Genomic DNA, 27,007 nt, shown 5'->3' on the forward strand with positions numbered 1-27,007 from the left:
CCCAGTCTGTCTCTGGTGAATCCTCTCACTGCCCCTGCACTTCTGGCCTATACCTCAGTTCTGTATGCAAAAATAAATCTTAAAAAAAAAAAAAAGGATCATGGTGAAGCTGTCCACAGTTATTCAGTTTAGATATTACTGAAAATTTGGAATTAGATATTTTATAGATGTATCTTTTGTCTGTTTCTTTATTGTGGTATAGAAACAACTGGGCTGTACACATATATTTCAGATGATGAATATTTTAATTTTAACTTTCAGTATATTTTCAAAATAAATAAAATACATTAAAATTATAAGTTTATGAATATTATTTCATTTTAAAACTCCACTTTAATTTTATTTTTTTAATTTGATTTTTTTTAAGATTTATTTATTTATACATACAGAACCTGGAGTACAGGCCAGAGGTGTAGGGGCGGTGAGAGGATTCACCAGAGACAGTGGGGAGCAGAACAGGCCTACTGATGAAGTACACTGCTGAGGGGAGCAGTGGATGGGCTAGGAGAGGTCTGCCATATCATGTGGGTCACCTCCATGGCGGGGATCAAACTCATGCTAAAATGACTTTAGCTCTTAATGCTGTGCTTTAACCCGCTGCACCACCAGGGAGGGTCCTTAATTTGATTTTAAGTGAATCCTAGCACAATAATACATGGACATAGCAAAATAAGGAAAAGTGTTCAGAAAGCTGGTGTCAGGAAATACTTGTTGTTTTTTTTTTTTATGAGTTTTGGAGTGCAAATACTGAAAGTATCTCAATAAAATGTTCTAGTTTTTTAACTTTGCAAAATAATGTCAATTTTCATCCTGCCAATATATTTTCAATTTTAATCTAAGTTTGTCCAAACTGCCATCTCTAAGGACAATCAGAAAGTATCCTTTCAATTTTTACAAATGAATGGTTGAGACTTAAGTGTATGCACCCATGAGGAAAATAAGAATGTGAACTAGGGATTTATATACTGACCTTTGAGATTTTCTTTGCCCACAAAGACAGTGTTTTGTTTTGTTTTGTTTTGTTTAATTTCTCTTTAAATCAAGTTTAATACAATTATGAGTTTCAACAACAAAGAAAAAAAGATTTTCCATTAAAGATATTTTACATTTAATAGCTAAACATAATCATTTTAAGAATTTACTTTTTAAATTCTCATATGAAAAAATAGACTTTTTTTGGAGCAGTGTTTAATTCTGTCAGTTTTAACATTTGTATAACAATGTATAGCCACCACTCTAGTAAGGACATAGAATAGTTCTGTGACTCTAGAAAGTTCCCCTCTTCACATTTTGGAATGTGATCTCAACCCACAAAACTGTTCTATGTAGTGGATGACTGTTCTGCCTTCTCTCTTTAACTTGTAGCAAAAAATAGGCTACTTTTCTATTTGATGAATTTTGTAATCACCCTCCTTCCTAGTGTTTTTAAGTCCATCTAATTGCTCACTTTGCAATTTGTTGATTTATACTCATGATCAGGCATAGTTTAATTTCTCTCCCCTACTAAATATCATCATCTAATCCAATCCTAAACTGTAACCTCAGGAGATTTTCTACACCAAGGTGTCAGTGAATATGCACTTGTTCATACTACATCTGTTTATGAGTAATGCTTTGTTCATCATCTGCATTGTTTTTTGAACTGCCAGTTGTCTGATGTTAATGCTGGAGATTATTATCCAGAGTACACAAGAGAATCGCTGCTGTGTCTGTCTTTTTTATAAGCTCTGCAGATAGTGTTCTTTTCTTTTTCCAGTTGTTTTAATGGCCTTGTGCTATGGTTGAGTACTTTTATCACTGTATATTTCTCTAAATATATGCCAAACAAAGGGAGGAGAATCAAAGGTTACAAGTAAAAACTTGATCACTATTTAAACAAAAGCCATAATATAACCAATATGCTATGGGCATTTGAATGTAGGACTGTGACGTGCATTTCCAGCAAAATGAATTTTAATCTACAGTACATGAAAAATAATGAATTGTTTTAAAATGAAGATCATTTCCACACTGTGATATTAGCCTGTTGTTTCTGACTTTACCATAAATCAAAATTAAGAAATCTAAATATACATGTAATAATTGTCACTGAGGTCATTTGAAACTATCATAAGTATTGTTTCCTCTTATAGGGGAACATTAAGTTAATTTTAACCCTGATTATGGGATCTAAGAATTTCTTGTTTTATGATTCATTTAAAGTTTTTCAAGATTCTTTATATACACACAAGATCTCTTAAGCTGTGGCCGTTCTCCTGTAATTTGGTGTATGTGTATCTGTGTGTATGTGCACATGTGTGTCTTTATGTATTATGATTTCAAAACAGTTTTGTTTTTGATTGTTGGAAGAAAGACATTATCTTTTACTATCCTTGAATAAGTCTTGAATTATATCAAATGATATTCTTTATTTTCCTTGTTTGGTACTTCAATTTAAAACCTTAAGAAATTGTATAGCTAGTTTTATTTGCTCATATAATATCTGTCCTGTGAAGTTATAAATTGACTATCTTATCATTTGCTCTTCAGATGGATCCTGTGCAAAAAGCAGTCATTAACCACACTTTTGGAGTTTCCATTCCCCCAAAGAAGAAGCAAGTTATTTCTTGTAATGTCTGTCAGCTCCGCTTTAACTCAGATGTGAGTATCACCTTATCATTGTTCCCTGTAGTCTGTCAAACTGAAAGTCTGATTTTTTTGAACATGATTTCTTTTTATTTATATACTTCCTCACAGCCCACTTTGTGGTGGCCAACTTATTTCACTGTGTCAAAATGTCAAAGGATTTGGATTCAAGACTAGAAATTTGAGTAATTAGAGTAAGTGGTTAATGTCAAAAATCAAGGATTTTTCTGTGTAATCATTTCATATTTTACACTTAATTCCATCAATTATATTCAATTTTCAGATTACTTGAATAGTAAAAAATATGAAAAGTTTTTAAATGCATTGAAATAAATTAAAATTCAGTGAATGCGGGAAAACATTGCTGTTCCTCTTGATAGAAAGTATCATGTTTCAGTGTATGTTCCAAATTATATTAAATATTCCAAGAATTATTTACTACACAATTTATATTTTCTCAGACTAAGAAAATACAGGAAAAGCTTTGTAAATTATATTTTCTAAACAGCATAACCATGCTGCTAAAGAAAAGATAACAAGAAAACAAAGCAAATCAACCTTTTATGAAAGCAAATTTGTAAAGATAAAATAGCATGAAATCAAAATAATTAATATCTGAATGTTCATAAAACCCAATTACCAAGTAAAGCCAATGACCAATGCAAACCTGAATATAGAGATCATATGTTATAGTGGGATTTCCTGTATTATTCTGCTCTGCAAGAAGATTTTTGTTTAAGAAAATCAGAATTTCTGATTTTTGTTTAGTAAATTAACAAAAATATTTATTTCTATATACCATTAAATGATATTTTGATAATTCTATATATTGATTGGGCAATAGGAGATAGTTTTATCATGGCTTATGAAGTATAACTTATGTAATTTCAGTCAAAAGTCACATGAAATTTTTTTTTTGACATTTCATAAAGTCTTTCTCAACTTCCATGTTCAAAAGGTTCAGACTTCTAATTATAAAATGAATGTCCAAGGGATATAGTGTAACAGCATGGTGATTATATTAATAATAGTGGATTTTATATTTAAAGTTTAGAAGTATATCTCTGAAGTTCTCATGTCAGGTAAAAATGATTTGTCACTGTGTATGATTGGATGTTAACTAGACTTACTGTGATCATTTCATAATATATGCAAATTTCAAATCATTTTGTTCGACCCCTGAAATTAATATAATGCCAATTATAGTTCAATTTTAAAAGAATTAAAGTTAGCTAAGTAAAGTAAGACAAGTATGACATCAGTTTCTTTGAAATCTCAATATTATTAAGATGTCAGTTCTCACACAAATTATAAAAATTAATTCAAATGGGTCATATATATGACAATAAACTTAAAACTATAAAATTCCTGGAAAGAAACATAGAGGAAAACCTATGTAATCTTAAATAAGGCAGTGATTTCTTTATAACTAACAACTTGCTCTCTAAGACTCATCAGAATTAAAAATACCTACTAATCAAATGATGCTATTATACTACTAAGAAAATGGAAGGATAGTTATTGGTGAAGATTAAATATTTGTAACACATATGACTTTTAACAAGATATATAACTAAGTTACAATTCATTAATAAATAATAAATCACCAGAATATTTGGATATGTACTATACTAAAGAAGAAATTTGAGTGACAAAGCAAACATATAAAAAGGTGCTCCATATCATTAGAAAACAGAAACCCGAATATCTACTAGAATGTTAAGAAGGAAACAAACTGATAGTAGTAAGAGAAGAAACTGGAAATTTCACACATTGTTAGTAGGAACACAAAGTGGTGCTGGTACTTTGGAAAGCAGTTTGTTAATTATTTATATAAGAAATTTTATAAAGTTATAGATACATTTCAATCAAGCTCATGTCTGTATATTTATTCAAGAGAAATGATAATGTATATTCATATATGCGTGCCATTTAGAATAACTTTACTAATAATCGTACCAAACTGAAAATGCCCATTAACTAATGACTGGATAAACAATTATGTTATGGCCGTGCAACGAGCTAACAAGAAAGGATGCCATGGTAGCTGGTACAGCATGGCTGAATTTCAACAGCAGCATGCTAAATGAAAGACATTGGGCACAGAAGCTATATACCATATACTGCTTATATAATTTTATAAAAAGACAAATTCTGAGGACATAAATTAGATTGTTATAGGGAACTGAGGGTAGAATTAGGGAATTGAACTATAAGAGCAAGAAAAAAATTTTCAGGTGGTGAAAATATCCTCTATGGCCATTGCTTAGTGGTCAGAAAACTATATTTGTTTTTCAAAATTCATATAATGCAATACCATAAAAGGAATTTATGAAAAGTAGGGGATGAGGATTTAAAAAAAAAGAATTTAGGGAAAATATACCTCAGTATTGGTGTGACAGCCACTATGAAATATTTTACAAATAGAAGGTTAATTAATGCTAGAGACAAAAGTACTAGACATATTAAACTACAGTATTGCTTCCAGACTTAAGGTACAATAATCTTGTGAAAGTATTTTTATAAGAAAAGATACTGAAATAGATTTAAATTTATTTAACAGTTTTTCAGTTATTATCCAAATTTATAAAATTAAAAATTTATACCATCACATGGGAAATTAATATAATTCTAAATTAAATTAATCCATAACTGTTATAAAATTAAATGTTAATTATTTTACTCACCACTTACAAATACTCACCTGAAAACATGCCTCATATTTAGTCCTAGCAATATTATTCTCCTCTGCAGCAGTGCCAGATTTTAAAATGATAACTGCTGTGCAATAAGGAAGTGATAATAAAGTGAAATTGCAGCCCTCCCTGGTGGCAAAGCCAGTTAAGCGCAGCACTGCAAACCACTACAAACTAGTCACAGCCGCCAAAGTGCAAATTCATTCCCCACACTGGAGGTGACTCACATGGCTCAGCAGACCTCTCCTGTCTTCCCTCTGCCCCCCTCAACAGTGTAATTCAGTAGATCTGCCTGTTCTGCTCCCCACAACGTCTCTGGTGAATCCTCTCAACACCCCTGCACCTCTGGCCTGTACCCCAGTTCTGCATGTATAAATAAATAAAGCTTTAAAAAAAATAAAGTGAAATTGCAAAAATCTTGCAAAAGATGCAAAAATTTCATGAAATCCTTGAATGTCATGTTAGAGAACTGCTTGATACTAAACAACTGTTCAGTGAGCCTCTGCCTATTTGAAGTGTTAACGAACAGAAAAACAAGGTCGAACAAAACATTTTAACTATCCAGTAAACAGTAGGGGCTTGGGACCATTATGAACCCATCAAACTAATTTTGAAAAATCATAAAATTTAAATGGCTCATAAATCAAATTAATTTTAAAAGATAAATTGGAAAAGCTTGTTTCATCCCATTTTCCACCCTTCTACCTTCCACACCACCGTCTACACCGTTCCCTGTCTATCAGCAATGACTTTAGTATCACTTACACATCTTCCTTAGGTTTATTTATACAAATTTAACTAAGTATGAATATATAATCTTATTATCTCTCCTTTCTACATTAAAAACATCATATGTATACCTTTTTTGTTACCTTGCATTTTTTATATAACAATATATCATAGAACATAGAGTAGCAGAACATAGAGTTCCCTTGCCTTTTTGTTTTCGTTTCTTTTCTTTTAACAAATTTGGAAGGTAATGATGTTAATATCCTAGTGTCTGAAGTCTTTTTACTATGTTATTTTGCATGGGACTGGGAGATTAAGGTATCATATGGAATAACAGGTAGTAATCACATAATGTCAAATAAAAAGGTTATCCTAGATTGTGTAGGGGGCCCAAGTGCCTGCCCACAAAGAAGAGGGAGGGACAAGAGATGGTCAGAGTGAAGCATGTGAGAAAAATTCCACTGGCAATAATTGGTTTTGAAGGAGGAAGAAGGGGCCATAACCCAAGGAATGTGGGTTCCCTCTAGAAGCTAAAAAAAGCAAAGAAATTCTTTTTCCCTAGAGCTTGCCAAATAGAACACAGTCCTTTAGGTACTTTGATTTGGGGTATAAAACTCACATCAGACTTCTGACCTGCAGAACTATGAGATAGCATACTTGTGTTGTTTTAACCCACTATGGTAATTTGCTGTAACAGCAATAAAAACTAAAGCAGTAGTCTATTTATGGGGTGTTCATAGGTTATTTAACTAGTCCCTTATTAGTGGATACTTGAGTTGGGAATGCACAGATTTTTAGAGTGTAATGACAGAGCTAGAAAGTAAATTTATGTCTCATGCTTCTAAATGCACAGCTCTTCATTATATTATGTTTCCTCACATAATAATTTTGTTCCTTTAATTAGCATTTATTGCACTCCTGTTGTATGTTAAACACTATACTAGTTACCAGCATCCAGCAACACTCTTTAATAACAAATAGTGAGAATCAAAATAAAATATTGGAATATGTTCCAATATTCTGCTTTATATTTTCATCATGAAATGTGTAGGAAGCTGCACAATTATAGAACACTAGAATAAGAACTCTTGAATGTGATTAAGTCATAATACTGAACCTGATAAATCATTTCATCACTGTAGACCTCCGTTTCCTCTTGCTACTGTAACCGAAAATGCTCTACCATTCCAGCTCTCTGATTAAAAATAATTTTATTGCTTATCTATTAGAAGGGCAGGGTATAAATACCTCCCTCTTGCAGGTAGAACAGCTAAGCCCTAGAAAAAAATACACATTTTGTTTATTTGTGACATGGCTTGGGTAAAGGGAGGTATGCTTTCCTCATTCTACATGAAAGATTGCTCAGAATTCACCTTTGACCTGGAATTTCATTCAATGTCAATAATTTTCTTTTTATTTAGTAATAGGAGCATGAACAAAATTGTTTTTTCTTATACATGCAACCATCAGCTTCCTTGTTACCACTGAAAGACTATGTTGATAATGGAAAAAGGAATTACATTTCTGAGTCATGCTTAGTCTCTGGAAAGTAACCCACAATTTGGGTGGCAAATTCACAAGTGTGACATATACATATTTTCAGTATTTAGTAATAGAGCTATCATCTGCATAATAGAGCTCTAAAACTAAGCACTTTTTTTTTTATTTAGGGGAGTTTATTATTTCATAATTACCCTATTTACATTTTAATATAAGAATTAAGAAGATGCTCATCCCTGTTTTCTTTAATAACATTTCTAAATCAGCCTGAGACTGAATTGGCTTTACCCTTCAGTGTAGAAAATATGTTTATGAAAAATCTAGAAGGTAGATTTGCACAGTGAACGAACAGACTACATTCTACAGTTCCCCATTAGCCATATAAAATCTACCTGGACATGGCTCATGCATTAAAATTCAATGTAATCTAATTTAAGGTCCCAAAGCCCACTTTGTCCATCTTTTATCATCTCAGTAGTCCTCCATTGTTGGAAAGAAAAGGCTACAGCTTTATTTACACAATACTGCATTATGTAAATGAGCAAGCATTAATCACAAACACTTCCCAAATGAACCTTTACAAATTAACACCATTAACTTTGCCAGGGGGCAAGCATTGCAGGAAAAAATATATCTTTCCAGCTGAGTCCCAGACATTTATAAAAGTGTGTATAGCACCTAAGTACCTACTTTCTTCTTGGCCATCCTTTTGTCCTAATATGAATTAAGCTTAGCATTTGAATGAGGTTGTGTTTAGCCAAAATGCCTCTTCTCCAATGAGTGAGTGCACTGCAACAGTAGTATGGTTGTAAATTGCTCAGCCTAAATCTGAATCTTAACTCTTCTGCTTGGAAAGAGCCTGGGTAATTGATCTTCTATACTGTTCTGCAGCTGGTTTTATTTGTTCATTCATTCATTTTTATTAAGGTACAATTGACATGTTTTACTAGTTTCAGGTACATAATGATTCAACTTTTGTATATATTGCAGTGATCACCACAGTAAGTCTAGTTAGCATCCATGACCATATATACTTACAAAATATTTTTATATGTGTGAGAATTTTTTTTTTAAGATTTATTTATTCATACAGAGCTAGGGTACAAGCCAAATGTGCAGGGGCGGTGAAAGGATTCACCAGAGACAGAGTGGGGAGCAGAACAGGCAGATGGATGAAGTACACTGCTGGGGGGAGCAGCGGACAACAGGTCAGGAGAGGTCTGCTGCCCCATGTGGGTCACCTCCAGGGCGGGGATTGAATTCACACTGAAGCAGTTGAGGCCAGCTTGCAGTGCTGTGTCCTAACCTTTTCTCCACCAAGGAAAGCCCTTGATGAGAACTTTTAAGGTTTACTCTCTAGGTAACTTATTATTATGAAATACCTTATTATTAACTGCAGTCACCATGCTGAACATTATCTCACCATGACTTACTTATTTTATAACTGAAAGTTTGTACTTTGACTCTCTTCACACATTTCTTCTACCCCAGTCCCTCCACCACCTAGCTAGCAACCACCAGTTTGCTCTGTAGTTGTTTGTAAATAAGAATCAAAAATGTATTAGGCATTTAGTTCTCATAAGAAAAGACAGAAACTAGAGTTAGCATGTTTTAGAATTACTTTTCAGGATAACATTTCTCTTTGGGGCTAAGTATAATGTTAGCAGATACCAAATAATTTGTAAATTACATATTAATTTCAATTCCTTGGAGAAAAGTTGCAGAAGAATGAAAGAAACTGATCCTTAAACACACTCTTTTGCAAAATCCAGGCAGCTTAATTCTTTTAAATGTTTAGAAACAAAGTTGATTTTTTTTATTATTTTTAATCTCAAAACACAGTTAATCATAGATACCTTTAATATATGATTAGGTCTTTTATGCTCCATAGACAGACAAATTGAAAAATAAAGTATAATGGTATTTTTAATCAGATTTATATACTTTAATTCAGGAAGTTACCCTGAAATTTTGATACTCAGCAGTTAGACTGCAATTGATTAAACATAACATACAGTGTTCTGGATGGCCACATAGTCTTCCATTACTCATTTGGAACTAACCCATTTGATTTTTTTTAATTTATAATATTACTTTTTGAATAAGATTAGAATTCGCATTGTTTTAAGTTTTATCTTACTTTGTGTTTCCTTTAGGTTTATAATTTTTTTGTGACATTCTTTATCTTTGTGTTGCTTTTTGGTTTTTGATTATCCAATATCACTATCTCGTTCTCTAAATTCAACCCACTATTCTCTATGCTTTCTTCTATTTTCTTGTATCTCATCACATGAGAATACGACCTCATGCCATTTCATTGACTTACATTAGACTGATCAAGTATAAATGGACAGAAATTAAAGGTTTGCTTAGAAGTTAAGATGGTTGTATGAATGTTCGTAAGGAAAAATGATTCTCCTATTCATTATTATAAATCCGTCTGAAATTTCAGAAAGTACAGTTGTTCAACAGTCATTCCCAATTCCCCCATGACTGCAGTTAGTGTCCACAATTCATTGTGGTTCTATATTTTCCATCTTTGTTACCTTAGCAGTTTTACTTGGTTAATGTCATTTAGGTACACCCTTATTCTGCTTAAATCTCTTTATTGTTTTTGATTTTATTCCCTCATCTAGATTTCTTTAGCGTTAAGATAACACAATGCAATACAAATTTTCTCTCTTACATTGCAAACTGCCCCCATCCACCATCTGTTACTTGAAGAACCTTAGTGCCATATCTGCCAGAAGCCGTAGCATTCTCTGTCATCCAACAGCTTAGAGTCAAGAGGGGCTAAAAGCCACAATTTTGGTCTCCACATAAATGTACTACCCTTACTAACTGGCTCTGCAGCTCCTTTGACCATCAAACTCCACTTCTGCTGCACTGGTGCAGCCAGTCCTTGTTGCAGCTACGGCTCCTTCCTTGAGAATGACTGGGAAGCAGGCTCCTGAAGTGGTACAGCATCTGAGCATGTCTCTTCAGCTACAGTAGGACAGAAACTCAACTGCAAGGGCATCTGTTTACATTTCCTTAAGGGTCAAGCTTTTTATTTGTCAATAGTTAACATACCTCTGGGGATTCCCTATTTTGCAGTTGCCATCCTAGCGCTTGCTTTCAACCCTAGAAATTCTATACACAAGTTGTCAGTGTTTCTTTTCCCTCATCAGAATGTTTTTTTTTTTTTTTTCTAAACCGTTGCATCCTTACTTCCTTTATTCTCTACTCAGTCTTCTCTTCATGCTTTCCTCTAGCTCTTCTCTTTTCCCCCTTCCTGTTCTCTGGCATACTATGAATGTCCAAGAGAGACAGGAAAACTCATATTGTATTTAATATACAAATAATACATTTGTTTTCTGTTTCTCATAGACATAATATCTTCACTTTTTTTAGCTTAATCACCAGATTCATTGCTTTAAATTTAGCTTCTTTAATTGAAAATTCCTCTTGAATTTTTTCTTTGAATATTGAGCACAATATTGAACAACTCTAGCATACTGTTTTAAAATGTTAATTGTATCTTTTTTGAGTTCTCAATTATTACAAATTGACATGTCAAGCAAAACTTTGAACAATCAATTTCTAATAATTGACTGTACCTTCATCACCACCATGATGTAGATAAATCACCACTGTGATGTAGATATATGTATATCTATATGTAGCATATTTTTACATGTGTTAGTTTTACAGATAAACTGTTATCTCCCTTCATATATACAGAATAATCATTGCCTTCCACCCATACATATCCTGTTTCTCTTGAAAGTTTTTGAGATAGATGTTCCTGCAGTATATTAATTTATTCTATACTTATATAATTTATAATACATATATATAAATTGTTGAGGCTGTTTTTTAAGATTTGATGCCACTGAGATAGATGAGACTTGAGTTTTAAAAGTACTAGTGCCTAAACTGCTAGCTTTCCCCTATACTAACAGTAGCCTATTATAAAAAAGCCACGGACATTATCCACAACGAAACGTGAGTTTATGGTGAAATGGTTTAGAGAAAGCAACACTTAAACTGAATTCTGTAGCTGATGATTAAGTAAAGAGATACCAAAGTGATGATAATTCCATTGCTAGACTGGGACCTGAGAAGCTATTTGTAAAGTTAATATCTACTATGCAGCAGTGCAGATTATTAGATAACTGAATAATTTTGAAGTTTGAAAAACTGATTCTGTCAAGTCAAAAGGTAGTGAAGATAGAAGGAATCAATAGCATCAAATGGAAATCTAAAAAATGATAGCCTACTTTTGTCAAACATTTTACATTTTTCCCATAAATAAGACTATTTATATTGATTCTTAGGTTTAGGAGGTAGTGAAGCAGATAGGAGGTAATTAAAAGCATAAATCTCAGGAGCTTGGGAAGGTAATTCTCTGCTTTGCAGACAGAGCTGACAAAATGATGAACAATTTTTGCTTTAACATGACAGAAATATAGCGTGGTTACAGGGAGAAGGAACATACTGTGCTAAAGTTTTTGTTCAATAGCTGCTATTTAACAGAGCTCTTAACAAAGTTTCATCAGCTTTTTTGAAACATAGAGTAGTTGCTTATTAAATGAAAAGAAAAGCTTTCCTACAAAGTAACACTATAATATTATTAAAATGTACATCTCAGCACTACCTTCTCGTAAGTGGGCATTTGGATAACTTAGGACTGATTTTGAATTCATCACTGGATGAGAGATACATATAAAAATGAGGTTAAAAAAGTGAGCTGTGTGACATAAATCATTTCAGATCTTATATTTAATTAATTATGTGGTACACATAATTCACTATTTTTCTGGTGTTTCTTAAAGCACATAAATGTCTAACATCACTTACTACTTTAAGCTGTTCATATATGCTCAACACTATTCAAAATTAGAATGACTGACCTAACAAGATGTTGTGAAGAACACCCAAAAAAAAAAAAAAAGGTATAGGCCCTCCCCGGTGGTGCAGCGGGTTAAAGTGCAGCACTAAGAAGCTAAAGCCACCTCAGCATGAGTTCGATCCCCAGCCCGGGGGTGACCCACATAGCATGGCAGACCTCTCCTGGCCTGCCCACTGCTCCCCTAAGCAGTACACTTGGTCAGTTAGCCTGTTCTGCTCCCCACTCTGTCTCTGGTGAAGCCTCTCACCACTCCTGCACCTCTGGCTGTATTCCAGTTCTGTATGCATACATAAATAAATCTTTAAAAAAAATGTTACAAGGAAGATACCAACCCCATCAACACATATCACACTATGTTCTCCACAGATAACCAATAAATATCTATAACTGATCCTCAGTACTTTTAAGTTGTGGGAATATTTTCATTAAATATCAGTTGGCTTATCAAATATTAATAACACCTTTAAAAATGCTGAGTTATCTTTTTTTCCTGTGTAAAAGTCCTATGTTAGTAATAATGCTTTTAGGTAAAAGTAAAAAATTTCTTGAGTTTTGAAGCCATTTTGTTATGATTTTTGTAATTTAAAAAATTGTTTGCCATTTGGGGGTTGGAAGAAGACTTGGTTTCCAGTAGTTTGTCTGTATGATTGAGTGGGCAATTGGCTGTAATTATTACAACTTTTAAAACTAGAAAGAAGAGAGCCTCCCTGGTGGCTCAAGAGTGTTAAATCGAAATTCTGTGAAGCTGTCCGCAGCCACTGCAGCACAAGTTTGATTCCAGTAAGGGAGGTGACCCACATGGCACCACAGATCTCTCATATCTCACCCACTACTCCCCCTCAGCAGTATATTTCAGTACTTCTGCCTTTTCTGCACCCCACTCTGTCTCTGGTGAATCCTCTCACCCCCTGTACCTCTGGCCTGTAACCCAGTTCTTGTATCATAACTAAATAAATCTTTTTTTTTTTTTTTAAGCACTAGAAAGAAGTGTTATATGCAAAAACCAAAAAAAAAAAAAAAAGCTAGATATAATAAAAAGTAACGTTATTGACTTTGTTGCTTTCAAACAAATGGTGGAATTAATGATAAGTTTTATAACATCCTGCAAAAAGAAAAAACTGTCAGCTATTTTCACCTTTGAAACATTTTTTAAGAAAGTGACAGTATTTGTTTGCTCTGGAGGCCATATCGCATTTCATAGATTAGTGTAAAGAGCAATTTCTTGGAAAACCCTACTGACCATAAAGAACTTTGTGATAGATGGCTTGTGGGAGAGGGGGTGGAGGAAATGGACAGCAGATGGGACAGCAGATGAAGATGTTTTGCTTTAGTCAATTTCCAAAATTTCATGCTAGGAACGCTGTTGGAAAAGTATTCCTGGTTAATATGAGTTCTTCAAGGAGAGTAGAAAAACAGTGAACTTTACCAAAGATAGCAGAATAGTGTCAAAATGGGTCCTGATGTGTGAAGTATAAATTAACAAAAACAGGCATACATTTTGAATCAGACAACAGTTTGGTGGAATCACAGGTGGCTACTGGAGGGTAGTGGACTGAGACCCAGTGAAGTAGCAGTGGAGAGACTCCATCAACGGTGATGGGTCCAAAGTAGACTTTCTGCAGAGGTTGTGATGCAATGAATACAGATGTCAAGTAATAATAATGCACACCTGAAACATAAAAATTTATTTCAAAAGAAATAAATTTAAAAAAAAATTTATTTCAATAGTTGCTGCCTAAAAAGAATGATTTAAGAAAATATGTGACAGGTTCCCTACCCTCAGAGACCTGATTATCAAGCCAGAGAAGCAAAAACTAATACATTTAGAAACACTGCTACACAATGTGATGCTAAATGCTGTGTAATATAAATTTAGGGAAGGAGACAACATGTGGGCTAGAATAATCACAAGTAAAAAACTAATAGTGATGGATGTCTTTTCTGCCAGATTCTATAGCTGATACATTTCACATGTGTTATCTCGGTGTTAAAATAGGTTCATGAAGAAGGAAAACCATGGAAGAATTGAGATATAGTCAAAATTGTAGAGAGAGAGAATTAAAAATTATAAAATAGGAGAGTTAAAACAGAGAGGGCTACTTAGGGTTGTGACCTATGGAGACACCGTAGAATTTCCAAAAGGCCCCTAAAGTTAGGAAAATTTACCTGTGTGTATGCCTGAAACCATAGTCACTTATGATGGTGAAGTTGATTAAATTTTCCCTTCTCATAGAGCAAATGTTCCACAATTTCCTTTGAAAAATGATATCCAGATTTAATCATTTTTAGTGATTATTATTTCATCTTGCCTAGATCTTTTTTTAAGGATTTACTTTATTTATGCATACAAGAACTGGAGTACAGGCCAAAAGTGCAGAGATTGAGAGGATTCACCAGAGACAGTGTGGAAAACAGAACAGGTGGATTAACTGCTGAGGGGAGCAGTGGATGAAATAAGAGAGGTCTGCTACACCATGTGGGTCAGCTCCCTCTCTGGTATTGAACTTGTACTGGAGTGTCTGTAGTTAGCTTCATAGTACTGAGACTTAACCCTTTGTGCCACCAAAGAGGCCCTTGCATAAACCTCAAAAAATAAATAAACAGAAAGAAAGGTAAAAAGAGAAAAAATAAGTCTTCATCTTTTATTCCTCAGTTTATTTTTGCCTTCCACAGCACACAGAGGAGCAAATTTTATATTCACTACTCAGGAAACAGATGTGATAAGTAAAGAAAGATTCTCAAGATTACATCTCTCTGTTAAGGTTCTGACTCTGGGAGCTACGATGTAATTCACCTCTGATCATTTCCTTTAGACAGAAGTATATTTTAGCTCATGCAAATAATATTGTATTACTTTGTCAGTGCTTTGCCTAACGTATCTGACACTGTAAGCAGGTCATTTTAAACAGCCCTTTAGAGGACAGAGTCATTTTCAAATATAATTATGAAATTACATGAATAATAACAGTAACCAGGAAAAAATGCGGGCACTTTATTAAAGTATAGATGTATTATGATACCACTAAATATTATGAAGGGTGAATCATTTTTAATTACATTAATGTGTTTTCATGAGAAAAATCCTATAATTCTGTTACAGTGATGAGTAACACTATACACTTAGTGAATTTTAATAAATCAAAATAATACAAAATACCCAATTTATGTGGTTTGATAGCAGACTGTACCATTCTTTTCTTCTTTCCTTAGTGATAAAGCATCTTACTTTAAAAAGGATACATTGCAACTTAAAGATATTAGCTAAAGCTATGCATAAGCTAAAATCCATATTTACCAAACAAGAAAATACACCTCACATTTGGCACTAGCTCATTCTTAAATTTTAAATGCAAATATTACTTCTAAGTAGTCAGATAAAAAGAAAGAATTGCAGTGCCGCAAGTTCTGTTTCTCTTTACAGTCACTGCACTATCATTGTTTGAAATCAGCAATTGAAATGCCACAAGATGAGTGGCATGTGGTTTGCAAATTTGAACTACATCTGAAATGAACTTTAAATGAACTGTTTAAACTTGTTGGATGACTCACAAGAATTAGGAAATAACAGAAAGCATAGGTAGAGTGCAGTCAATGCAAATTTGGAGTTTCCTATAACTATATTTTCCATGTAAAATTAATTGAAAGGCTGGTAACCAAAATGTGCTAATTTTAAGTTTACTTATAAATTGTTAAAATTCAACTGTATGCATGGGACTATGTTGGTGGCACACGGGTGATTTGGTGATGGGAAACCCGCGGGGATTACAATCGAGATGGAAAAAAAAAATGTGCAAAATGATGTAAAAATAAACTTTTGTAATAATTAAAAAAAAAAGAAATATTATAAGGAAAAAAATAAAATACATTTAAATTTTAACTATTTTAAATTAAAAAAAAAATTCCACTGTAACCACAATTGTTTAGAACTTCAACTAACAGTTTCCCGCCCCTTTAGGAGGAGTATTTCGTTAGTTAAGTTTAGGATGGTCCATATTTAGTGATAACAGAAAGCAAGCTGATCTTCAGTGAGTTTTATTATTGTTTTAAATTCTTTACAGACAATCCTACATTTTTTTTCCTGCAGCTGAGGTGGGTAGCACTACCTTCACTATAACACTGACTAATTAGAATTCTAGTTCTGCTGTAAGTGCAAGTTAACATTAGCAGGGAAGATACATCATGCTGGCATACACGTAATCACCAAAAAGTTTCCTTTTTCTGTTGGTAATGCCCACCCAGTGTTTTCTGAAATGTAGTTTTCATGACCTCTGAATTGTGAGCTTGAGGTGACTACCTGGATTTTGCTTTGAAAAGAAATAGCATTCTATATTATTTGAGAGACACCTATTGAATCATTGTATGCGATGATTTATGTCATGAATTTTTATTGGCCTTTTTAATGTAATTTAAAATGGAATCACTAAAGAAATAGTTTATTTGTTATAGTTTTGTAATTTAACTCTTTTAAGTCAACAAAATGCCCTCAGTGCATATTTAAGCTAAAAACACCACCAATGTCTTTTTAAGATTAACTTATATATTTTTTTAAAGATTTATTTATTTATTTGTGCATACAGAACTGGGGTACAGGCCAGAGGCTCAGGGGCGGTGAGAGGCTTCACCAGAGACAGAGTGGGGAGCAGAACAGGCAGATCTACGAAGTACACTGCTGAGGGAAGCAGCGGGCGGGCCAGGAGAGGTCTGGCTCGCCATGTGGTCTCCTCCGGGGCAGGCGGCAGGCGGGAATCGAACTCATGCGGAAGTGGCTTCAGATTCTCAGTGCTGTGCTTTAACCCGCTGCGCCACCAGGGAGGGCCTAACTTATATTTTTAGACAGATGATTATAGAAGGGGGTATGTATTAACATTTGTAAATGTTGAGGAAATTATGGATGTCTGTATTTGTAATGCGAGGATAGAGTTATTAAATTTGCAGATGTAGATTAAAATTGTGAAATTTGAATATCTGAAAGACATCCTCTTCAAGCTAGTTTCCTAAAGATCTAGGCATAGAATAATTTTCTCCTGCATGAATTACCATTTTTATAAATGCAATAAATTTTTATTAATTTGCACTACATTAATTAGGGATTTGTGAGATTTTAGTAGACTGAATTATACTTCTGTTTGGTCTAAATTCTCATTCAAAGGTAATGCAACTTAGTTTTGGAAAAGAAATTGAAATTTAGAGATATAGAATGCCAACTGAACCAATTTTTTTTTTAAATTACTTAAGTACTTAATGGGTCCTCATTAAATTAAACTCTGTTTTAATAAAATAATTCCTATATATGTTAATAAGTTACCTATAAATATCTGATAGTTATCATCTAAGATCGCTTAACTAAAAGTGTTTTGTTGTTGTTTTTCTTTTACTTTCCTTGTATATTTCACTATGGTCTTCACCCAAATTAGTCTACATTAACTAAGTTTTTCTGAAGTTATAACTATTCCATTATATTCACTACTCTTCTCTTTTTAAAACAAACTATGTGAGTTGGTTAACAGTTTCACTAATTGTTCTGATCTGAGGCTATCTTGAGAGACAAGGGATTGAAATTGTTTCTCAAATAACCAAGTAGTTGGTCGGTGAAGCTGTTCATTCCATACTGAGAGTGACCAACTGATCAAATACCAAAAACTAACTGCTAAGTCTGCTTTGGTTCTCTGCTTCTGGTTAGAGTCAGAAGGAAATCAGTAATCTGGAGAAAGTAAAATCTACTGGTTTGAATATGATCACTCCTTATATTAAATCCTTACTCTATTGGTCACTGCTATCCTCAGAATTCAGGTTGCAGGCCTCTTATCCTCATCTTTAGTGAAATTCTGCCTTTAGTCCCTTTGCCTTGCAGCTTTCAGCTGCGGTAGCTTTCTTAATTCCTTTAACCTGTCAGGCTACTTCTACCCATCCACTTTTGGTCTAGTCAGTATTCCTCTCTTAGTTCTCACCTGAAAGCTCTTTCCCCCAGAGAGAGTTTCTATGTGACTGTTTTAAATTAGCCCTAGTCCCAATTATAGATTATACCACTCAATATATGATGATTCATATGTCTTTGTTTGAGTAGTTATTGCTTTAATACCTATTTTCAAGTCACATGCAAACCCTAGGTTTTTGACTCCATATGGAAAGAAACATGTCTGTCTCGTATCTTGCATTCTTCTTGGTGTATAACCTATTTATTTATTTATGCATACAAAACTGGGGTACAGGCCAGAAGTGCAAGGGTGAGTGGATTCACCAGAGACAGAGTAGGGACCAGAACAGGCAGATGTACTGAAATACACTACTGAGGGGAGCATGGGTGGGTCAGGAGAGGTCTGCCACACCATGTGGGTCACTTCCCTGGCCAGGGATTGAACTCATGCTGCAGTGAATGCAATAGCTTCATAGTGTTGTGCTTTAACCTGTTGTGCCACCAGAGAGGGCCCTAACACAGTGCATTTCTATTTTCTGAAATGCGTAAGTGTTTTAAAAGGAGATTGTGTTTTGTTCTTTAGTTTGTGACAACTAAAGGATTGGTTGAAAATTACTGAAGCAATGAAAACTACCTATGACCTCAAAGGTTCCATTCCCAAACCTATTTTCACTTCCAGATTATCCTAAGGAAATAAAGATCATCTTTTATCATAGGCTAAGGAGAAGTGTCCATTCTGTTTTGAATCTGTCCTGTTGAAGGCAGTTTGGACTCCAGGTTGGGATTTGCTTTATGACCCTGTGGTATAGTAGTTAGAAGCCATCTTTTTTTTGTCTTTGGTTTGAATCCAGGATCCTTCATTTATGGCAGTGTGATACTGGACAATTAATTAACATTTTTGAGTCTCTGTAAACATGGGTTTATAATACTTGCCTCCCATGGTTGTATAAGGATTAAATGACATGTTGTCAGTAAGGCATTTAGCATAGTGCCTGCTACACAGCAAGCAATAAATGGCATTTGTAATTATTTATATTATTGAATTCAGAATAGTTTTTGTAACTAACATTGTATTTGTGATCTTCCTGACTCCTGTTCTTTCTATGGCTCTGCATTCCTCAGCTCTTTTAAATGATGGGTGAGATGTTATAATTGGCCTTAGAGCAATAGCTTTAAATTGAACCTTTATTTCAAACAAGCATAGCTATCACTATACTCTATGCAACATCGTCAAATACTCTTCCAAGGCACAAATACCTCATGCCCCATTATTTTATGAGATTATTTTGAAATCACTGAAGATTTTTTGTTTAAGATTTATTTTATTATGCATATAGAACTGGGATACAAGTCAGAGGTATGGGAGGTGAGAGGATTCACCAGAGACAGAGTGGGAAGCAGAACATGCAGATCGACAAAGTACACTGCTGAGGGGAGCAGCAGGTGACACAGGAGAGGTCTGCCATACCACGTGGGTCACCTCCCTGTCCTGGGGTCAAACTCATGCTGCAGTGGCTGCTATAGCTTCATAATGCTATGCACCACCAGGAAGGGCTCCACACTGAAGATGATTTTAACATTTAAGATATTGTTGTACTTTAGTAACAGTATAGTTCCTCCTTAATAGTTGTTGTCCTTCTTTGGGGTTTTTCATTTATTTTGATCTCTGTGTTTTATTTCACTCTTGTATACCTAGATTTTATGGTGGTCTCTTTTCAGAATCCTATACTATTTGGCAGGATGGATAGATAAGATAGATAGATAGATAGATATAGATAGATAGGTAGATAGGTGATATTATCTATTAAATATACTGTTTCTTAAGTTTTTTCCCTCATGATGTTTTTTTCCTTTCTGTACTTACTTACTACTTCGGGAATCTCATACATCCCCAAGAAATTCATCTATCATCTTATCTTGTGATCCTCAAACTAAAACTGAGGTTGAGTTTGACTGAACAAGGGAGAATGAATCTGAAAATGGTTCAAAAAAAAGAGTGGGGGAATTCCAGCCTAGCCAGAATTTGGGACAGAGTGCTTTTCAAAAAGGAAATGAGAGATCAGCAGGGCCATTTACAATGGATTAGTTTAGCTAAATGAAAAATAAAGATGTTCTTGATTTTATGATTCAGTGCATTTGTGTCTTGATGACATCTGTTTCATTGGATTGAGGTAAACCAGATTAGAATAAAAACAGAAAACAGAGATGTGGGCACAATTTATTTAGCAAATTAGTCTGTGGAAGGAACAGAGAGTAAGGTAAAGAGCTAGGGGGTGATTATAGTTTGAATGGGTGGTTTCTTTTGAGTTGGGCCAATTTGAGCCTGTTAAACAATGATCATAAGGATTTGTTTAAGGGGGAACTGGAAATAAATGTTAGAAGAGATGGTATAGTAGACTTTGGGAAAGATGAAAAGAACTTAAGACAAGGGAGATAAAGAAACATCTTAATGGAGAAATAGCTCCTTATCAATTAAAAAAAAAAAAGTGTTGTAGTTGGGTTTATAATGGCCCGGAAATTTAAAATTGGTTTTAAGAAATCTCACTACTCCATTTCTTGTTATGGTAAGAACTTTCCAGTTATTCTCCTGTCTTTTCTTTCCTTCTAGTAGGTCTTTGCTGCTAAATATTATTCTAGAACAAAAGCTATCATTGGTTTCTCATTACCTATTTAGTTAAATAGGCTATTTTTAACTACCTTCCCACTACCTAATATTTAAGGCCTAAATAATATGGCACTTGCCTTTCTAATCTTGTCTTCTACTCCTATTCTATAAACACCCACATTTCACTGAACTGGATTATTTGCATTTCCCTAAACATAAATTGTTTTTTTTTTTTTTCCCAGATTTTTTTTTTTCCTATCATCATCTTCTCCTTAATGGGAGTATATGTCTCTTGCCTTTGAAATCCTTTCTATTATTGAAGGTCCATCTCAAAGTTCTTTACTTTCCCCAATTTTACTACCATCTTACAAAGTCTGGGGCAGACTTTTATTGCCTAACAACCAAGAATATACTTTGGAGGACATATAATTACAATATATCCATAATCACAAATTAGAGTTAATATGAGGCACTAATTATTTAGGAATTAATGTTAAATGTCTGCTTTAATTCAAATAAAGTATGTTTATAAAACCATTTCTAGTTATTAAAGGAGAAAATACTCATTTCAAATATCTAATGCTTATTTTTACATCATGGGTGACAAGACAACTTTAGAAACAGCCTACATATCCATGAATAAGATACTACTCAAATAAATTATGGATCCTTTCTACAATAGAATACATATATACAACTACTTTAAAAAAAAAAAGGAAGACTTTTTAATTCCTCATTTACAAATCTCTGAAACTTATTGAGGGGAAAAGGAGTGGGAAGAGAATAAGTAGAAAGGAAGCACCATGGACCATGGTAAAGGAAGGACTATGGGTATTTTGGTGGTGGATGTGGTGTAGTAACAATCCCTGAAAAGGAATGGGGAGTAATGCTATACCTTTAAATCATATACAGTTATGTAAAACAGTGTACCTCAATAATAAAACAATACATGATAAAATTAAGATGGAAGAAAGATGAAACACACACCATACATATTATTCATTTACTTGGGAGACATCTGGCAAGGTACACTGATAGTACCAATTATTCGCTAAGTCTGAAAAATAGAGATTTTACTGTGTGTGTGTGTGTCTGAAAAATATATATATATATATACCATACATGCATAGTTTGTTTCTTTCACTATATATATATATAGTGAAAGATTTATTTATTTATGGATACAGAACTGGGGTACAGGCCAGAGGTGCAGTGACGGTGAGAGGATTCACCACACACAGAGCACGTAGCAAAACAGACCAACTGATGAAGTACACTGCTGAGGGGAGCAGCGGGCGGGCCAGGAGAGGTCTGCCACGCCACATGGATCTTCTCCAGGGCAGGCGGGGATCAAACTCATGTGGAAGTGGCTTAAGTTTCTTAGTGCAGTGCTTTAACCCGCTGCGCCACCAGGGACAGCCACAATTTAAATTTAAAGGTGATAAAAGTATAGGCTAGCTAAGTGGACACAAATAAAAATCATAGTTGATTCAAGAGCAAAGATTATAAATCAAGTATTACATTTATTGGATAAGGCACTCATTCTTTCACATCCTTTAGTGGGATTTGATTTTGACCCTTTTGTCTCTTGACTGGGTGATTGTAGCCTTTTATTCTATGCCTCACCTCAGCCCCCATACCATACATGCATAGTTTGTTTCAAAACATTGCTATAATTTCTTGTCTATACAAAAAAAAAATGTCAAAATCCTTGCAGTGGCCATTTGCTGTTGCCTGTACCCATAATGCTTTTCTTTGAAATAGCTACCTGGTTAACTTCAGGTCTATGCAAATACCCCAAGACATCAAAGTCCACCCTCCTTTTCTTTCTTCATTTTTAGCGGTACCACATACCACATTTATAAATGTATCATTTATCATTTAACACTAACACATATGTATACATGGATGTATATTATATATTTTTATACATGAATTTATATATCTTTGTCCTCATACTAAATATAAGTTTTAGTAGATCTGTATTCTACAACATTATTAGTAATGTCTGGAACAAGATAACTGCTCAGTAAATATTCGCTGAATGAAAAAATGAACTATTAGCAAAAAGTTCCTGCTTTTAAAAGGTTTTCCTGACTTTGTCATATATTTTGCTTTCATGTGATAACACTTATATTGAGTGTGTACAATATACCAGTTATTTCAGAAATTCAGACATGAGTAAGACAAAGTGCACACTGACCATATTGCATAGTATATGATCAACCTTTGTTGTGACTCTCATTGCTAAATTCAATTTGTAGACTGTCTGAAATTAGGCATTTACTTAGCATTAATATAGTGAACAAGTTTGGTATTTGTAGGTGAAACTTAAGTTATAGACTTTTAGTTTTCCCTCTAGAGGAAAAGTCCTCTTACATGTGAGGAAGATTGACTGTGATTACTCAGAAGGTTCTAGATGTCTCAAGTTGGCTATATGACTACTGAAAAGTGTACTGTTTCATTGTTTTAGTTTTACTTGTATGTTTTGAAAGAGTATGCTACTAATCTTCACATCAAAATATTTTACTTAATTTTAAATTATAAAATGTCTGCTGGGTTTTAAAAGTTGGTTCAGGACTTTTAGGTATTAGTTTTACAAAAAGCTATAGAGTTTTTCTAATGAGTAGTGATAATTATTAAAGAAAGTGCCATATTACTAAAGCCATTCTTCAATTTTCTGAACATGGTACTTTCAAAATCACTTTACTACTCTTGTCTAAATAAAGATATTATATATCAACTATAAAGGAATACAATGCAAACTCATTTTGGATTTACTTTGTATCATTTATGTAAATTTCTTTAGTGTAGAAATGTCTAGGTATGGAAGCCTGGGAGCCTATTTTAAAAGACCATCAGAAGACCCGAATTAGTTAACTGTAGAGTCACAGCTTTAATGGAGAGACAAATTATATTACATTACTTATTATTGGGTTACAGAAGTCATACTTATAAAGAACACAATGACAATGTTTTCCCACTGAACAATATTGCTACTCTCAAACACTTTAGAAAGTTAGGATTGTAGCTGTGGAATTACTATAAAGTGAAATATTCTTTAAATTTCAAGGTAGATGAGAATTATTACTAAAATTCCCATTTAATAATAAATGTGAAACTAATTTGAGAGAAACAGAGAATTCCTACATTTAAATACATTGGGGAGAAATCATCAATTACTCAAGATTATTAAGTAACTATTAACAACTCCTTAATGTTTTATAATGTATTATAAAAATAAAGGATGATATCCATGTGTTTCATAAAAATTCTAAGATTTAGAAGTTCATATGGGATTAGGTCCTCATATACATAATTTCTAAAGAAAATGAGGTACTTTTTAAATTATAAATGGTCCCACTATTTCATACTCAAGATTATGATAATGTACAGAGTACTTATTTTCCCACTTTGGGCATAGTAATATAGGGGATATAGCTTATCAAATTCATTCTATATAGAGCTCATGATTTGCACATCTAATGACTTGGAGAGAAATTACTATGTTTCCAGCATTCATTTACAGTTTCAGTTAAACTCTAATGCACATAGTAGTTTACATATACATTTATCATTAAATTGACTCAGATAATGACCCCTTCAACCCAACAGACAAAATAAATACACCTTTCAAAAACTGAAACGTAGTATGAAATAGATATAAACCACATTATTTTCTTAATGTCAGCACCTCATATACTTCCGTTGAACTCTTTAAACTGTGTTTAAAGAGTTAAAGAAGTTGTGACATTTAATAAAACTAATTTCATTATTCATTATCTGTACTGGAAATTCATATAAACCTAGTTCCATTAATTTGGTCAGGACAAATCTTATGCAAAAATACAATCATTATAATTTATCATATTTATGAATAGAATTCAGAAATTAATATTATTCTGAAATGAACTTTACCTTGACATACACATATAGTTTTTAAAAAGAGATAATTTTTAATTGTGCCATCATTTTTAAAAAAGGAAAGAACAAGTAGAGAAAGAGCAGACATCACCAAATGAAATTGTGGCCCAATTTACTTCATTTAGTCAAGCTCAAATAATTGTCTCTCTCATGCCTCTATCTAGCCAATACTGAATTAGAAATAAAGGATATAGTTGGACATCAAGAATAAGGATATTAAATTGCTGGGAATCGCCTAGAGTAATAATACTCCTTCACAATTTGAAATAAGAAAGCCCTTAGAAAATTGTAGCTATATTTTGTTCTTGTAAAACTATAAAATAAACAATTTTTGATAAACCAATTTTTTAAAATCACTTTTTTCTATATTCCCAGTGATTTTAAGCTCAAACTGCAGTGTTTTATTAATTCATCATGTAAATTCTGTCATAATTGTTAGGTCCACTTATAGTTTCTTCATGTTTCAATGTATAATATAATTCCACCAATGACTCATGCAACAGAAACAGGAACATCAACATTTTTAGCTGCTAATAGGCTACATCTGGAGATTTAACTGGAAGCCACTAAATATTTTTAGCATTTTAGGAAATGAGTTAATTTGCCTATGTGGAAATTGCTTGATAATCTGAGTGAACATATATGTGACTCTGATAAACTCAAATTGTGGCATTTTAAAGAAACTTCAACCTACTTATGTTTTGTGATATTTGATAGCATCCAAATTAGGCCCAGGGAATTAGCAGGCTAAAGTGTATGTTATTTTCTTCATAGAGCTAGACCACTTTTCTCTTTTGAAATTTAGAAATATCTATAGTTGTTGACATATATGTATTCTAAAGTCAGTGAATATGAAATATGATAACTAGAAGTATGGCCTTGTAGAAGCCAGAGGACACCACTCTAACAGAATTGTTTCTGTATGGTCTTCCTTTCTCCACTTTTGGCCCCTGGAGTAATGTAGTTTGGTGCACCTAGACAGCCTGCAGCAAAGAGTTTTTCACTTAGCTACAAATTACAAATTAGCAAAACAATCGTCTTTTTAGGCCTAAAGTCTGACAATAGTTAAAATTTCACTTGGGCTTTCTTTTCAACAAATTCTAGTCGATGAGGACTACACAACGTGAATATGAAAGCCAGTAGTATGTCCCTAGTGATCTGCAGACCTTATAATACACTCATCAGCAGAAAGGCTCAGGAGTGATCTTTGGATTAAGTATCCAAATTTTTTCTCTTGGGCTTATCTTATATTACTTATGTTGTAGCTTTTTCTCTGACTGTGTGTGACCATGTCAATACAATAAGAACAAGCAAAAAAAAAAAAAGTTAAAAGTAATCATATGTTAAAGCAATGATTTATTATTTTACTCTTACTCAGTAATCTTTAGTTTGTTTTCTAAAATATTTAGCTATAGTATTTTAAGGATCATACTTTTACCTCAAATAATTACTGAAATTCAATTTAAATAATTTGGTTGTTTGAATATAGGACTATAGTTTAGAACAGAGGATAAAATCTGTGTTGTAAAAACATCTCATTTCACAACCAATTTCTTTTTTTTTTTAAGATTTATTTATTTATTCATACAGAACTGGGGTACAGGCCAGAGGTGCAGGGGCAGTGAGAGGATTTACCAGAGATAGAGTGGGAAGTAGAACAGGCAGACTGATGAAGTACACTGCTGAGGGGAGCAACGGGCGGGACAGGAGAGGTCTGCCTTGACATGTGGATCATCTCCAGGCCCAGGATCAAACTCATGCTGAAGTGGCTATATATAGCTTCTTAGGACTGTGCTTTAACCCACTGGGCCACCAGGGAGGGCCCCACAACCAATTTCTATACAAGATGTTTGTAAATAGAACTTTTGGACATTTTAAAAAATTGTATAATATATGTTTTCTGTTTTACAGGAGATCATTTTCAAGGTAGCATGATATAGCAGTCTTTCCCCATTGTTCCATTTATCTCTGTGTGTTGTCACAATGCTGAGAAGCCAATGTGTTCATGGACTATTGCATAATTCACAGACCCATAGAACATCACTGTCCTACGCACTGTAGATTCCTTTGCCTCAAATTCCTTCTTCTCTACATTGCCAATTCATAGTTTCATCCTTTCA

At 33.6% G+C, this 27,007-nt stretch overlaps 1 protein-coding gene across 1 annotated transcript in view; it reads left to right on the forward strand.

The window, feature by feature from the left end:
- The window catches only part of ZNF385B (zinc finger protein 385B), a 77,349-nt gene that overhangs the window by 20,905 nt on the left and 29,437 nt on the right, over window positions 1-27,007 (forward strand). The window contains exon 2 of the mRNA XM_012724967.1: window positions 2,530-2,640. Coding sequence (XP_012580421.1) covers window positions 2,530-2,640 — 111 coding nt within the window. The remainder of the gene's footprint in view (window positions 1-2,529; window positions 2,641-27,007) is intronic.

Source organism: Condylura cristata, unplaced genomic scaffold, assembly GCF_000260355.1.
Source record: "Condylura cristata isolate star-nosed mole 26May11 unplaced genomic scaffold, ConCri1.0 scaffold00002, whole genome shotgun sequence".
Classification (NCBI taxonomy): domain Eukaryota; kingdom Metazoa; phylum Chordata; class Mammalia; order Eulipotyphla; family Talpidae; genus Condylura; species Condylura cristata.